Genomic DNA, 15,372 nt, shown 5'->3' on the forward strand with positions numbered 1-15,372 from the left:
TTTTCCCACACAACAGTTTATTTTTACAGATGCTCTGTTTTTCATATAAGCACTGTATTGTTTATTTTCCCATGTTTTTAATAACTGTTTTCAACTTGCATGCAGTCAGTAATGGAAAGGATTTAAAAATAAAAATCACTGCATTAAATCTTTCAAAGGAATTGCCTAGAGATAAGTAGGCAGACAATGTGCTGCTAGTGGTGGTGCACAGAGAATGCTACAGTAGTTAAAAGAGTTATTAACTGATGGAGCTGAATGTCCCCTTGATGAATTATTTCTAGCACGTCACAGAGGAGCTTGACGATACAGAATTTCTGTGGATTCTCAGCGCTAACAGAATATTTTCCTTTTTCTCTGGAGTGTTTAAGATTTTTCCATACACATGGGTAGGTGTATCTTAATACCTACTCTGAAAGGATTCAATATGTGTGAAGATCAGTACTAGAAAAGGAAGATGCCACACGATTGTGGCTGGGGAGGTCTGAAGAGTCTTCCTCAGGTTTTATATTCCAAAAGAAGGGTAGGAGTATCTGAAGTATTTAAGTTGTTATACAGAAAGAGAGGATTGGTGACACTATTTTCTTGACCAGCTCCACACGGCCTGTGTGACAAAGGGAGAGTATCTGCTTGTCCTTCAAGGTAATATGGCTGATGTCATTCTTCCTTTGCTTCAAGGAGCTTGAAATCACTATGTCTTGGGAGATGCCCCCAAGACAGCTGTGGATCAGGCAGTTTTGTAGATGGCTTAAAGCTGGTGTTTGCTTTAGGTTGTTGTGATGTGCTGTTAGTTGGGCGAAATCAGTAATTCTAGAAATAAAGACGTTCTGATTATCATTATACCTGTCTGGGCTGGACAAACAGACTTAGGCCTCCTAGTCCTGGAGTCTGGATAACAAAAACATTTCCACTGTAAAGAAAATCATGTCAAAAGCAGTCATATGCTCTTCCATTTAGGTATGGCTGTTGAGTTTTCTTCCTTTGAAGTTTCTATTTATCTTTGTTTTCAGGTGGGACGAAAATCTTTAACAGAGAGTTTATTATACTTAATAATTGGAAATCTCTTGCTCTTTTTCTAGTTTCAGAAACAAATTGAAGCCTTAAATCAAAAATGACATTCAGGTTTTATAAGATTTCTCTGTATGGGAAAGATTAATACATCAAGTAGTATTTTAACAAAATACTGAATTACTGTAACTTTTTCTTTTTAGCAGAGAAAGTAGCACCTCAATTTTTCATTATTATTTCTTAAATTAATTTTTAGCAGCTAATTTTAGCTCATTTACTGGATTGATGAACGTTCTTTCTTCTTCTTATGTCTGAAATATATCTCTTAGCAATCCTAGGGCATCTCATAGCTTTTTCTGCCTGTCTTTCATGTGCTGTAGGAGTGACCCCAAGAACAGAGACATTTCTACTTGCCCATTTGTTTGGGATCTTGCCACATAGTGGTTTGTTCCCGTACGTCACAGTTGGCGGTGTGTTCACAGCAGGAAGATCCAGGAGGTGCAATTCCAGCTGTGAAGAAGTAGTTAGCAGTTGCTATGGCTGGGATAAGTAGGGAAAGCAATCACGCAGGATTTTAAGATTAGCCTGGGAGGGGAGGAAGCAGTCAGCAACAGCAGCTGTGAGTTGGCTCTTCTGGAGCAAGCAGTAGAGAGATGACCTACTGAGGAAAACATCAGAGATGATTCCCATTGCAGTCAGTCTTCTGTGAGGGTGTCATTGGTCGGTAGGTTTCTTTAAGGGTAGTGTTATTCAGAAGAACTTTATTGGGTTTGCTTGGCAAGGTTTTGGTAGTGAGGGGTCCACAATGGTGGCTTCTGTGAGAAGCTGCTAGAAACTCCCCCCGTATCCGATAAAGCCAATGCCAGCTGGCTCCAAGATGGACCTGCCACTGGCCAAGGCCAAGCTCATCAGGGGATGGTGGTAGCACCTCTGTGATAACAAATTTCAAAAGGGGAAAAAAATGCTGTACAACAGTGGCAAGAGTGAGGGGTCCACAATGGTGGCTTCTGTGAGAAGCTGCTAGAAACTCCCCCCGTATCCGATAAAGCCAATGCCAGCTGGCTCCAAGATGGACCTGCCACTGGCCAAGGCCAAGCTCATCAGGGGATGGTGGTAGCACCTCTGTGATAACAAATTTCAAAAGGGGAAAAAAATGCTGTACAACAGTGGCAAGAGAGAGGAGTGAGAATATATGAGAGAAACAACTCTGCAGACACCAAGGTCAGTGAAGAAGGAGGAGGATGAGGGACTCCAGATGCTGGAGCAGAGATTCCCCTGCAGCCCATGGTGAATACCATGGTGAGAGAGGCTGTTCCTTTGCACCTCATGGAGGTGAAGAGTGGAGCAGAGATCCACCTGCAGCCCATGGAGGACCCTGCGCTGGACCAGGTGGACATGTCCAGAGGAGGCTGTGACCCTGAGGAGAGCCCACGCTGGAGCAGGCTTCTGGCAGGATCTGTGACCCTGTGGAGAGAGGAGGTGATGCTGGAGCAGGTTTGGGTTCAGAACTTGATACCCTGTGTGGGACCTATACTGGGCCGTCGATTCCTGAAGGACTGAAGCCCGTGGAAAGGAGCCAGGCTGGAGCAGTTTGTGAAGAACTGCAACCATTGGGAAGGGCCCACATTGGAGAAGTTTGTGGTGGACTGATTTCATTTAAATGTCTCCTAATCTAGGAAGAATATAGTTTTGGGGTAGGTGATAACTGCAGGCATTCAGTTAATTTTCCAGATGTTTCCTGAGTGTTGTGGCCAGTTTATCTTATGCTCCTGTTTTAGCTGCAGAAAAATATAGTTGCCCTTTATTAATGGGGACGGGAAAATGGAAATGTTTGAAGTTTTCAAATTTTTATTTTGGACTTTATTTCCTATAGAAGCAAATCTTTGATAAATATAAGTGTTTCTCACCAGGAAAAAAAAAAAAAAGAAAAAGGAAGGTAGGAAAAACAGTCACTTAGAAATGAAACTAGAACATTTCTGTCGCAGTGAAGCATGCAACCGTCAGATTTTCAACTTCACATTCGTATTCAGGTTGGGAAAAGGAGGGAAGCAGTTTTCCATACAATTATATTGTGCAATCTTACAGGGAGAAGGTAATCTTTTTTATCCCAGTCATTCCTTCATTTGCCTTCCTGAGCTCTTTTCCTGAGGGAGGAATATTTGCATGAGTGTGTGTCTGTGGTGCTCTTGTTTTTGTTCTAGCTTTGAAGCAACCCTCTGTGCTGTGGAGCTCAGTTACACGGTGTGTGGCTTCTCAAAGCAGGGCACTGCCTGGGGTGTTAGCGGATCCCTAAAGCTCATGTCGTGGGGGTCTGTGTCACCTTCTGACTGATCTTGTTTTCTGTCAAAGGGAATTAAAATTGACTGTGGCTTTTACTGAAGCTTTGACCTCTGCTTTAAATGTTGACTGTTAAAATGTCATTATTGTAACCTTCAGCAAGGCATTTAGCTAAAGTTCCTTACGATCCTTGCAACAACAGCTTTTTGCTTAATTCTAAACTTGTTTGCAAGGATGGTTATTTGCATCTTTGAGTTCAGTTTCCTTTCTTGCTTCTCAGTGCACTCCATGTATACTTTTTTAATCAGTTTATTTACCACAGCATAGGGAGGCTATAGGAAGTACACCATACTTTGAAAATATAATAATGATAATAAAAACCTCAGGAAGTTCATAATAATACATTTTTACAGTGTAGTAGCTCAGACAAGCAGAGCTTGAATCTTTGTTGCTTACAAAATCTTCAGATATTTTTTCTGAAAGCTTTGGATACCTCAAGTATGAACTTGTAAGTTTTTGCAGTAGGTTTTTTGCAAGGTAAGTGTAAGAAAAGAGGCTTGTTATGTGCATGTGTAATTTCCTGTAGGCTGTAAAAACGGGGAGAGTAGTTTCAAACATCTCCTTTTTCCTTTGGCTTTAGGAAAGATTTTGGAAGCTTGCCAATTTGTTTAAAGAACAGCCCGCTCAAATGATGTTGTTTTTATCTGCTATACAAGCACGCATTTCATCTTCATCTGGATGGTCCAAATCTAGAAACAGATTAACTTTCTCCCTGGCAGCTGGTATTCATATCTGATAGTAAATAAGTACTCTAAGTTGCATCCTGTGCTAATGTCTGTAAACTTACAAGTTACCTTTTTCTTTTTGTAAAAACAAATCCTTATTGATGCTTGAGAAATGAGAAATGTCTGTTCTTAAACTGTGATTAGGTATTTTATGTAGGAGAGAAGGAGAAAGGACAGTGTAGATTTCTTGTGTGTTCTAGATCACATACAAAGGAAAGGAAATCTAAGCCTAAGTTACTAATGGAGAAGGAAGTAGCATTTTCATACTTTTCCTTACGAAGACTTTCAGAACGTATGAGTCACACTATTAAACCTACTATGAACCTACTATTTTAAGAGACGATTTTCCTAACATAGTCTTGACATTTTTACAGGCCTTTGGTAGTCTCAAGCCCTTAGTTTTTGTAGGTAAGTATATGGTATATTTGGATCAGAACATTAACATCCATTTGTGGTAGTTCTTCACATTTAGTCACTATATCAACCCATAAGAATTTAACAGCTACATAGTGGTAGTTCCCATGACAGCAGATGTTTTTGGATCTTTACAGATCATGAGCCAAGTTGAAGGACAACAGAAGAATCTCGTACAAGCCATTGAAGCTCTCCCAAGTTCTGGCCCCCTTTCTGCCTTGGATCAGGACTTGCTGCTTTTAAAAGCTACCTCTGCTGCCACCCTGAGCTGCCTTGGAGAATGCCTGACTCTGTTACAGCAAAGCATGCATCAAGTGGGCCAGCATCATAACAGGACACTGTCATCAGGTGAGCATAAGCTCTCTTGGATATCAGTTTGTGTGTCTTGGGGTTTTTTAATTATGATACTGAAGCACACAAAAATAACTATTCCTCAGAGAGTAAGTTGCGGTGAGCAGCTTGTAAGCTTCTGTAGTCTCAGGTATCATTTTTTTTCTTTACCTTAAAAAAAGATGCAAAATCTATTGAAATCAGAAGGCAGGAGGAAAAGAGATTGCCCTAAGTCTTCTCAGGGAAATCAGGTTCTGGAGACAGCAAGATGAAAAAAAAGTGGACATGGAGAACAGGTAGATAAGCCTGTATTCTTCACGATAGTGCAGAACCTGCTTGGTTGTCTTGTTTTGCCTTTTTTTTTTTTGAGATTGAAATCACAATACAGATCTATTTGTTCAAAATACATGTAGTATTATGCAACGCTACGATGAAAAATCATGTTTCTAGTTTTCTGCATGGAAGGATGCTGCTGTGGCAGATTTATTCCAGTGGTTTTTTTCTTTCTTTTAGATCTAGAAAGAGTTCCCCATGCTGCTATTTCAAAAAAAAAAAAAAAAGAAACAAAACCACCAAAACTGTGGCAAATTTCTATGAGCCTAAAATATCGAACAGTGTGATTCTGCGTTGAGCTCTGCAGGCATGAACCTCTCAGTCCCCATGTAGCTCAGTTTTTTTTCACTTTTTTCACCCAGTTCTACATCTCTGTCCATAATGTTGTGAGTTGGACCTTTGGCGTTCTGAAAGGGTGGTCAGTGTTTTTCCATCCACAGACTGCACTGCCTGGTAAAAGAGCAGGAGCAGGACTTGATATAATAGGAATAGCTGCAGTAGAACTCTGGATACGGGGTGGCTTTTTATGTTTCCTTCAGGTGCCTCAACAACATCCCCGCCAATCTGTCCTTAATTACAGTAGGTTTACTACAGGGCAGGATATATCCCGAGGGCTGCTGAGACAGATAGGAAGCCCTCTGAAGAATTCCCATTGTGGGGAGAATAAAAATGTGAGAGGGTCACCTGAGAAGCAGGCAAACAATGTAAAAAGAGTTCTTGGAAAAAACCAGTATAAAAACTTTGATGCCTATAGTATGGTATATCACGACTTTCTGGCATCCAGATTCTGATATATTTCATAAGGGAATGAATATAAACAATCAATTTCCTTATTTTCTGTATTCTGGTTTTCTTGTAGAAAATGAAAAAACCCACTTGCACATATTTAAATAGTAATGATAAAGTGCATTTAATTGAATTCTTTGATATAATTTAATTTCAAAAGAGAATAGTTTGGAACAAAGATGAAAAGCATCCTTCAAAGAAAAGTCACTTTCTAGTTCCAAAGTCCCTGAAGGTTGTTTTTCATGTCCATGTGATCTAAGTGAACTGTCAGAGATGGATGAATTGTACATGTCCTTGAGTCTGTGTCTGAATAATCTTCTGTAAAATCAGTGTCTGTATTTTGACTTGATAATGATTTTTGAAGATTTGTGCACAAGAACAGAGAAAAGCAAGCATAACACTAATAATTGCTCTAAGGGAATCCCATATTTTTTGAGGAAAAAGAATTGGAAGGCCACACCTAGAAAGTACTTAATAAAATGTGTTTTTGTTTGTTCCTCTTAAGACTTAGAACTTGTTTAAGAATCCTTTCAGGAATCAAAATTCTGCAGCACTGGTTGACACCAGCATCCTTGGTGTAACAGTGAGAACCTGGATGCAAACAGTTAATTCTTCAGTGTCTCCATGTGCTTATTCTTTGGTATGTAATTTAAAAAAAAAAAAAAAAAGAAAAAAAAAAAAGAAAGGAACTAAAAGCTGCTGAAATACTTAGTCTCTTCTCCCTGACTGGAAGTCTGTGAAACCATCTTATTATTTTTTCCTTTTCTTTTCCCCGGGCCTCGTTATGCAACACAGTTGCCTGAAAGAACCTGGCCTACAAGTCTTGATTACTGATTTTCCTACACATTTAATCTTGTCCAGGCGTACTTGGATAGACTTAACGTTTCTGCTGAGTGGGTAGAGTTTCAGAGTCATCAAAGCTGCATAAACTCATACCTAATCAGAGTAATGCCTTGAAGTAATCCTCTAGCAAACTCTAATTCTGAGAGATAATATACTTTATTTTGATTCTGTGTCCTCCAGGTGCATTTTTTAATTTCTTACCCAGAAGGTGCAACCAAAATATGACCTTTGCTGTCACCTGTTAATACTGTCAGGTGAAAATGACTCTTCTAAGTTAAAAAGCCATATGTTCTTCTGGCAGGAAGTCTCAAATGTCTTCCCCATGAGATGTGATGGCCTTGTGCAATTTACTGCCAAATGTTTCCATCCCAGTGCTGTCTCATTAACTGCTGCATAGTGTCCCAAGATGCTAGTGGGCATTGTGGGGCAGGATGTGCAGAATTTTGTACCAAGAGACATATTTTTGCCTACAATTAATGAAAGCAGTTTGGTCCAGCAAAGCAGCACAGTCCTGCTCAAGTGGAGTGTGAGAAATAATCAGTGGCTTAGCTTTGGTGGTTTGAACTTGCCCTTGAGTTTACTTCCCTTCAGCATTAAAAGCTCTCACTATTATGCCATAAAGAGAGAGAACTGCCTGAAAAGTAGATATAGATCTACTTTCTCTGCTTTCTCTGTACCTTTATGTTGCTTGTGTCCTTGAAGTCTTTATGGCTGATTACATGAGGATTGCCAATGACTTCTCTGTGCACCGTAGGCCTTGCAGTCTCACTGCTTCTAGAAGAAGGAATTAAAGTAGCTGAGAATTTCTGACTTACGGAATGCACTCATGAAGATTATCATTAAAGAGAAGGTATTTCAAACAGATTTACAGACCTTTATTTTTTTAAACAGGAAAAAAGTCTCATTTCTTTTGGTGTAAATGTTTTTATTGCTTTGTTTTCCAGTAATGTTAGTAGAAAGAAAGCAGCTTGGCATTCAGTTTAGTGGAATCTTATCCAGAATCTAGGATTCTGTAGGTCTTGACTTTAAATATTTTTATGGCATCCTTTGTCATGGAATATTTTAAGGATGACATGATTTTTCCTCTTCATTTTCATGTTTCTCACAAGTTGTCAGTCTTAGACCTCAAGCATGCAAGCAGACGTGAAAATGATACTGAAGTCTTCAATCTTGTCTTGAAGGGTAGTCAACACATGTTTTATTTCCACTCTAAAGATTCAAGGAAGGGGTTTTGTGGTTGTCTTTTTTGTTAGTGCTTGATTTTGGAAATACATCACAGGCAAAATCCTGCCTGTGTTTCTACTCTTGAGTCAAAATAATGTCAAATAATGTCAAATTAATTTCTAGCTGACATTATTAAGGTATGTGCATTGATCACTGGCTAAATTCTTTTTTCTTTTTTTTTTACTTCATTGAAAAATATGCTGGAGAAGGATATTAGCTGAAAGTGTTGGTTACGTGTAGTGTGAGTTGAGGATGAGGGATTGCATCTAGACAAGCTTCTTTGGATTTGGGAATTTGCTCTTTTTGTAGGAGGGAGAAAAATGTCAAGGATTTTACTAACAAAAGTAAATGGATTTTTACACTATTCCACTCTTGTGAGACCTCACCTGGATTACTGTGTCCAGCTCTGGAGCCCTCAGCACAGGAAAGACATGGACCTGCTGGAGCATGTCCAGAGGAGTGCCATGAAGATGATCAAAGGGCTAGAGGACCTCTCCTATGAAGACAGGCTGAGAGAGTTGGGGTTGTTCAGCCTAGAGAAGAGAAGGCTGCAGGGAGACCTTATTGCGGCTTTTCGGTACTTAAAGGGGGCTTGTAAGAAAGATGGGGACAGACTTTTCAGCAGGGCCTGTTGTGGTAGGACAAGGGGTGATGGCTTTAAACTAAGACTACATAGAAGGAAGAAATTTTTTACGAGGGTGGTAAAACACTGGAACAGTTGCCCAGAGAAGCAGTAGTTGCCCCATCCCTGGAAACATTCAAGGTCAGGTTGAATGGGGCTCTGAGCAACCTGATTTAGTTGAAGCTCATTGCAGGGGGTTGGACTAGATGACCTTTAAAGGTCCTTTCCAACCCAAACTATGATTTTCTTATCGGCCAAGAATGTCACCACTTGGGTACACGTAAAGTATTTCCTAATGGGCATTAAGTGCCTTGTGACAAGCTTGAGTTCATTTAGCATGCAGGTAGGAAACAGGTGCCTTTTAAAATAAAAAGGCGGAGAAGAAACTTTTGTCTTCACTTCAAACTTTGAAACTTGAAAGTTTAAACTCTGGTATCTCTTCCACCTGTGTAGCCTTTGGCACAAGAGTGTCTCTAGAGCACATTGACTGTTACGGTTACATCCTGCCCTCCCAAACTGTGAAGAGGGCAAACGTTAATGTTTGTTTTAAAGTAGCTTCACCAGGTTATGTTGCGTTTTAAGTCTGTTGTTTTTTTTTTATTTTAGTGTTTGGGCAGACAGAATCCTGTCTTGTAGTAGCAGGCTGCACAGATAAATCCATTCTTTTGGTCTGCATTTCACATTAGCCATTCATTTACTGAATAAAGCATCTCCCTGATAGGAATTCCCTCCTATATTTTCCTCTTTCTCACTTGCCCGCTTTTCCAAAATGTAAAATAGAATGTTTTGCTTTTTTCCGTGAGGAATGTTTTTTTAGAGAACAAAACCCAAACCCATCCTCACCATAATTTTCTGAAGTTCATTTGAATGTGCAAATGCTGCTTATTTTGGCTCCCACGGCAGCAAAAGGATTGAAGGTGATTCTGGAGTTGAGGGCGATGTACTTCACCTTTGCTGTAGAAGATTCTCTGTTGCCTCCTTTTTGGAGAAAAGAAATCGCCAAGAAAGACAAAATCTATATGCTTTCAGTTTGTTGACAGATGACAGCTAGGGATTCTCCTGCAGCTGAGATAGCAGGAGGAGAGAAAATTGAGCAGAGGACTCTTCTTTCTTGCTTAATACCTCATCTCCCTCTTCTCTCCCCCTAAATGCTTATGGGCAAGGAAGGGTGAGAAAAGGAGACAGGGGAGACCATATTCTTCGTTACTGGTATAATTTACTAAATTTAACATGATCAGTCAGGTCTCCCGTGAATGCATCATCACTATACTTGATTCTGTCGAGAATAATCAAAACAATTTGCTGTTCTACCTGAATGCTAATACATTATTATGTTCTTCTTGCTTTGGAAGGTAACGTTATTTTCTAGTCCCTGCAGAGCATTAGCAAATACAATGTTGTCTTTCTAATCTGAAAAGCAGCTGTGCAGCTGCCACTTGCTGTTGCTGGTTCAGCCTGCTGTAGGATTCAGCAGGGGGACAGAACTGTCACATCCATCCCTGGCGGGGGAAGGAATCCACATCTAATCTTGGTCTCTGCCCGAGGCCAACTGTTGCGTTGTTAAGGGGGTATTTGTTAGGGTGTAGGTGCAGTGTATTGTAAGAGTACTATCAATAGGTGCTGGTTTACAATTGTGCCAGGAGAAAACATATGTGGTTTTTTTAAGTCTATAAACTAAGAACAGAGGGCTTAAAAATAGAAAAGTTTTTGTTACAGAATTGAGGTGGGCGTTAAGCATATTTCATGCATCAATTATCATGCAAAACGTAGTTTGAAGGTACATCAGGTACCTAGAAAATCAGAACATCAAAATGATCAATGTTGCTTAACCGAAGAATCTCCTGTAAACCTTCTTGTTGGGGAGAATTTCCCTCCCTCCTACTGTGTGCACCTGTTCAAGGGAAACACGTGTCTCCTGAGTGCGTTTGTGTGGGATACAGCCTATTGTGCCAGCTGAAATAGAGGTGGGTTTTGTGAACTACAGCATTGCTATAGGAAACGGAGAGGAGGTTATTTCTGGATGCTGTACTTTTCTTATGTAGAAGTGTTCTCCTGAGCTTTGGTGGATTTGTCTGCTGCGTGTTCATCGCAGTGGAAACTGGTGATTAACACGCAGCAACCAGTGACGAGGAGAAGAGGGAAAGAAGCTCATCTTTGGGTGTTTTCTATAAGAACTCTGATTTTGTGTGTACGTGTACAGTGTACTTCCAGAGGAATCAGGCTTGGGTTTTCAATCCCAGAACCACAGAACCAACACTGTGCAGGTAGAAGAGATCTGGCTGTTTCTACTAGTTATTTATTTGGTACAGCCTTTCTAATTTTTGGATAGTTTACTGGAGAAATGAATAGTTTTAATTAGTCTAGTGCTTATACATAGTCTTACAGCAAATAGTAAAGTATCTGTGTAGCTGTGAATGCTTTTATTTTATTTGTGACTGCCTTTCTGGAGAATTTCTTTAGAATTATGAAACGCATCAAAGAAAGAATTTAATTTACCTTTCTGTCAGCTGTCTTTGGCTGTGACTGAGAACAGAGCAAAAAGCTGGCTTAAAAACAGAACACTGACAGACGTTTCTTCCTATTGTTATCCAACTGATGGTTCCTATCCAAACTGATCCTGATGAAATTCACCTAGTGCCAGTGTGGGGTCCTGCACCAAGGGAGGAATATCGCCATGCACCATTACAGGTTAGGGGTTGACCTGCTGGAAAGCAGTTCTGTAGAGAGAGACTTTGGAGTCCACTAGGACAACAAATTGACCATGAGCCAGCAATGTGCTCTTGTGGCCAAGAAGGCCAATGGTCTGGGGTCCATTAAAAAGAGCATGGCCAGCAGGTCGAGGGAGATTGTCCTCCCCCTCTATTCTGCCCTGGTGAGGCCCCATCTGGAGTACTGTGTCCAGTTCTGGGCCCCCCAGTTCAAGGAGTCCAACAGAGGGCTACTAAGATGATCAAGGGAATGGAGCGCCTCTCTTATGAGGAAAGGTTGAGAGACCTGGGTCTGTTTAGCCTGGAGAAGACTGTGAGGGGATCTTATCAGTGCTTATATATATCTAAAGGGTGGGTGTCAAGAGGATGGGATCAGGCTCTTCTCAGTGGTGCCCGGTGACAGGACAAGGGGCAACAGACACACTGGAACACAGGAAGTTCCATCTCAACATGAGGGAAAACCACTTTACTTTGAGGGTGACAGAGCACTGGAACAGGCTGCCCAGAGAGGTTGTGGAGTCTCCTTCTCTAGAGAGATTCAAAACCTGCCTGGATGCGTTCCTGTCCAGCCTGCTCTAGATGACTCTGCTTTTGGCGGGGGGGGGGAGCTGGCTTAAAAACAGAACACTGACAGACGTTTCTTCCTATTGTTATCCAACTGATGGTTCCTATCCAAACTGATCCTGATGAAATTCACCTAGTGCCAGTGTGGGGTCCTGCACCAAGGGAGGAATATCGCCATGCACCATTACAGGTTAGGGGTTGACCTGCTGGAAAGCAGTTCTGTAGAGAGAGACTTTGGAGTCCACTAGGACAACAAATTGACCATGAGCCAGCAATGTGCTCTTGTGGCCAAGAAGGCCAATGGTCTGGGGTCCATTAAAAAGAGCATGGCCAGCAGGTCGAGGGAGATTGTCCTCCCCCTCTATTCTGCCCTGGTGAGGCCCCATCTGGAGTACTGTGTCCAGTTCTGGGCCCCCCAGTTCAAGGAGTCCAACAGAGGGCTACTAAGATGATCAAGGGAATGGAGCGCCTCTCTTATGAGGAAAGGTTGAGAGACCTGGGTCTGTTTAGCCTGGAGAAGACTGTGAGGGGATCTTATCAGTGCTTATATATATCTAAAGGGTGGGTGTCAAGAGGATGGGATCAGGCTCTTCTCAGTGGTGCCCGGTGACAGGACAAGGGGCAACAGACACACTGGAACACAGGAAGTTCCATCTCAACATGAGGGAAAACCACTTTACTTTGAGGGTGACAGAGCACTGGAACAGGCTGCCCAGAGAGGTTGTGGAGTCTCCTTCTCTAGAGAGATTCAAAACCTGCCTGGATGCGTTCCTGTCCAGCCTGCTCTAGATGACTCTGCTTTTGGCGGGGGGGGGGTTGGACTAGAAGGTCTCTGAAGGTCTCTTCTAACCCCTATAGTTCTGTCATTCTGTAACCCTGAAGGTAAACTTTTTCTCATAACATATTTAGCTTTTATGTCTTAAAAGCTTAATTACTCTGTAATTTCTACTAGTGCAGACAAACATTTTGGATGTACAGATGATAATGTGAGTGAAGTAGGAGCCATGTTGTTGCATCCTTTCACTTTCTACATATATATATATAGTATTCTGAGCTTAGTTGATTTTAAGATTATTTCTGATAAGTTCTCTCTTCGTGTTTTGCTTTTGCCTGAAAAATAGACTGCTGTATTAGGTATATAGCAGCTCCCTTGGGATGATATGAGAATGCTGACTTCTCAGAGTAAGATTTGTAGATTAAAGATCATCAAAGGTGCCCTGATGGCACTTTGAAACTAGGCATGGAATTTTTTCAGCTCGTTCAGAGAGCTGACTTTTTTATTTATTTAGATTTCTGTGGCATATGACTAGTATCTTTTACTGCACATGTCTCTTCTGCAAAGTAGTCAAGTTCCAGGCAGACAGAATTTAACAAAACAATTTTTCTCCTATGCAGAGGTGTTGAGGAAACAGATGTGCTTTATCCTTTGGGCCTTAACTCTTGGCATCCTGTTGGTGTTGGCTAGGTCATAATGTGCTCAGATCTGTTTAAAAATTGATTAAGCTGACAAGATTTGTTGTTTCGTGAAGGTAGCATTGCCCTTGGGACGGGTGGAAAAACATGCTTGCATAGTTCTAACAGTTTCTATTTCTGTAAGAGAGTCTCTAAAATGTGTGGAGAAAGATAAAGTAAATAGTCTTTTTATGGTGTTTTTCTACTGAAGAGGGAAACTGGCATAGTGTTTTTTAAAATATGCAAGTGGTGGTGAAGAAAACATTCATACTTAAAAAATTCCCCTGAAGCAAGGTATTTATTCAAGTCAGAGCTTTTTCTTGTGCTTATTTACAGAAATTAAATTTTTTTTAAAATGTTAATTAAAAAAATAATTGTTTACAGTGAAGGCCAAGTGGATTGTGTGTGCGGAGAGAAAACGGATAGCCCAAGGAAGTGATCAGATGACTTACTTTCAAAGACTGGCATAAAGAGAAGTCTGTTCAATTTAATTTTTTTCTAGTCTCTATTATGAAAATAGCATCAATAATCCAATATTCGGCTGTTTGACAGGGAGAAACAGAAAAATAGATTGAGATTCATTACTGCAAAGTAATGAAAAGTGAGAAGCATGGGCATGCTCCATAAAACTCTTTGTCGCTATTCAAAAATGAAGTTTATTTTAACTTTTTGCCTTTTTTCCCTTTCTGAAATCTGTACTAATTAACATCAAAAAGAGTAAATTTTAAAAAATTATTTAGAGACATATGAATTTCCTCCAAGGAACCAAAATTTTTATTTGAAACTTTCCAGTTTAGTTTTAATGTTCGTGCTTCTTCCTCCCATGCAGTGAGAGACAATTTTGGATCTGCCAAAGCAATCTTCAGATTATCCTCTCAATCAGAGCTTGTTTTGAGGGATCTGGGGTTACCCTTTGCTCCTGGCAGCAAATTGCTCAAGACCTGAGGAACAAACAAGGAGATACCAACAGTGTGTGTTGATTTAACTCCATCTTTGGAATGGGGGCAGATGCTGGTTTCCTGATGCGTGGTGTACAGCCAATCCAACAAAACAACTTTTTGTTTGATAGTTGCATTTTCTCTCACATGGTTCATATAACTTGACGGGGACTTAGAACATCTACTGGCATCACTCTCAAAGTCATTGAAGCCCAAAAAACTTCACAGTGTGTGGCCTGACAGCAGAGCCACAGAGGTGCTCTTCCTTTAGCAATGGGAAATTTGAGTCATTGTGTGAAATGTATATTAAAAAAAAAAAAAAAAACCTGGATTTTTTTCCCTGTTTGTTACTCAGATCTTTGAAAATCATTTTATACGTAACTGTTTGCTTATGCTTTCTTCAGCAAAAATGGTGCCACAAAATCATGCTAAGCAAGGAGACCTGAAGTTTTGTCATGTCATCGTAACCTAGTGCCATTTTAGATGGGAGGAATGTTCTGTAATTATTTTATCTTTAGAATTTGGTAAGAGGTTAGCTATAGAATTTGTGGCCTATTTATAATAGCAAACCATTTACTCAGATCAAACCATTCACTTTAATTAGGAGGCAACCTCTGGTAACCCCTTGTGATATGGAGAGGAGAAACTGCATGTTCTTTACCGTACTTTGTGTTGATTTGGGTCATCTTAAAAAGTTGTCGGTGATGAGGAGATCCTCCCTGTGGCACTAATTGTGTTTTCATACACAAATTATGGTAATGACTGAAGAGCTGTGATTTTCTTATCCATATCTCTGCATTTTATAGCAGTGTGTAATTAATAGCTAAAATTTAAGGCCTATGCTGAGGGCTACTGATTTGGATGCTGATACTATGTTTTAGAGCATTAAAGCAGGAACAACTCTGCAGCTGCCTTAGCTTATTGTTCTTTTTGTATTTGCATCCTTAAATACTGGCCCATCCTGGAAATCAGATGCCCCCAGAAATAAGGGGTTTTCTGATGTCTAGTTCTGTTTGATTGATATTTAATGTGTATCTTTCTAATAGACCTCTTCTAAACTGTGGTCATCGGACCAGTAAAGCATTTTAGCA

General features: G+C 40.4%; 1 protein-coding gene across 1 annotated transcript in view; it reads left to right on the plus strand.

Annotated features, from left to right (window-relative positions):
• The window catches only part of OSBPL10 (oxysterol binding protein like 10), a 111,795-nt gene that overhangs the window by 58,868 nt on the left and 37,555 nt on the right, over positions 1-15,372 (plus strand). Inside the window, exon 6 of the mRNA XM_014937625.1 lies at positions 4,619-4,829. Within this exon, the coding sequence (XP_014793111.1) occupies positions 4,619-4,829 (211 nt within the window). The remainder of the gene's footprint in view (positions 1-4,618; positions 4,830-15,372) is intronic.

The sequence above is a fragment of the Calidris pugnax genome, unplaced genomic scaffold (assembly GCF_001431845.1).
Source record: "Calidris pugnax isolate Ruff unplaced genomic scaffold, ASM143184v1 scaffold11, whole genome shotgun sequence".
Taxonomy (NCBI): Eukaryota; Metazoa; Chordata; class Aves; order Charadriiformes; family Scolopacidae; genus Calidris; species Calidris pugnax.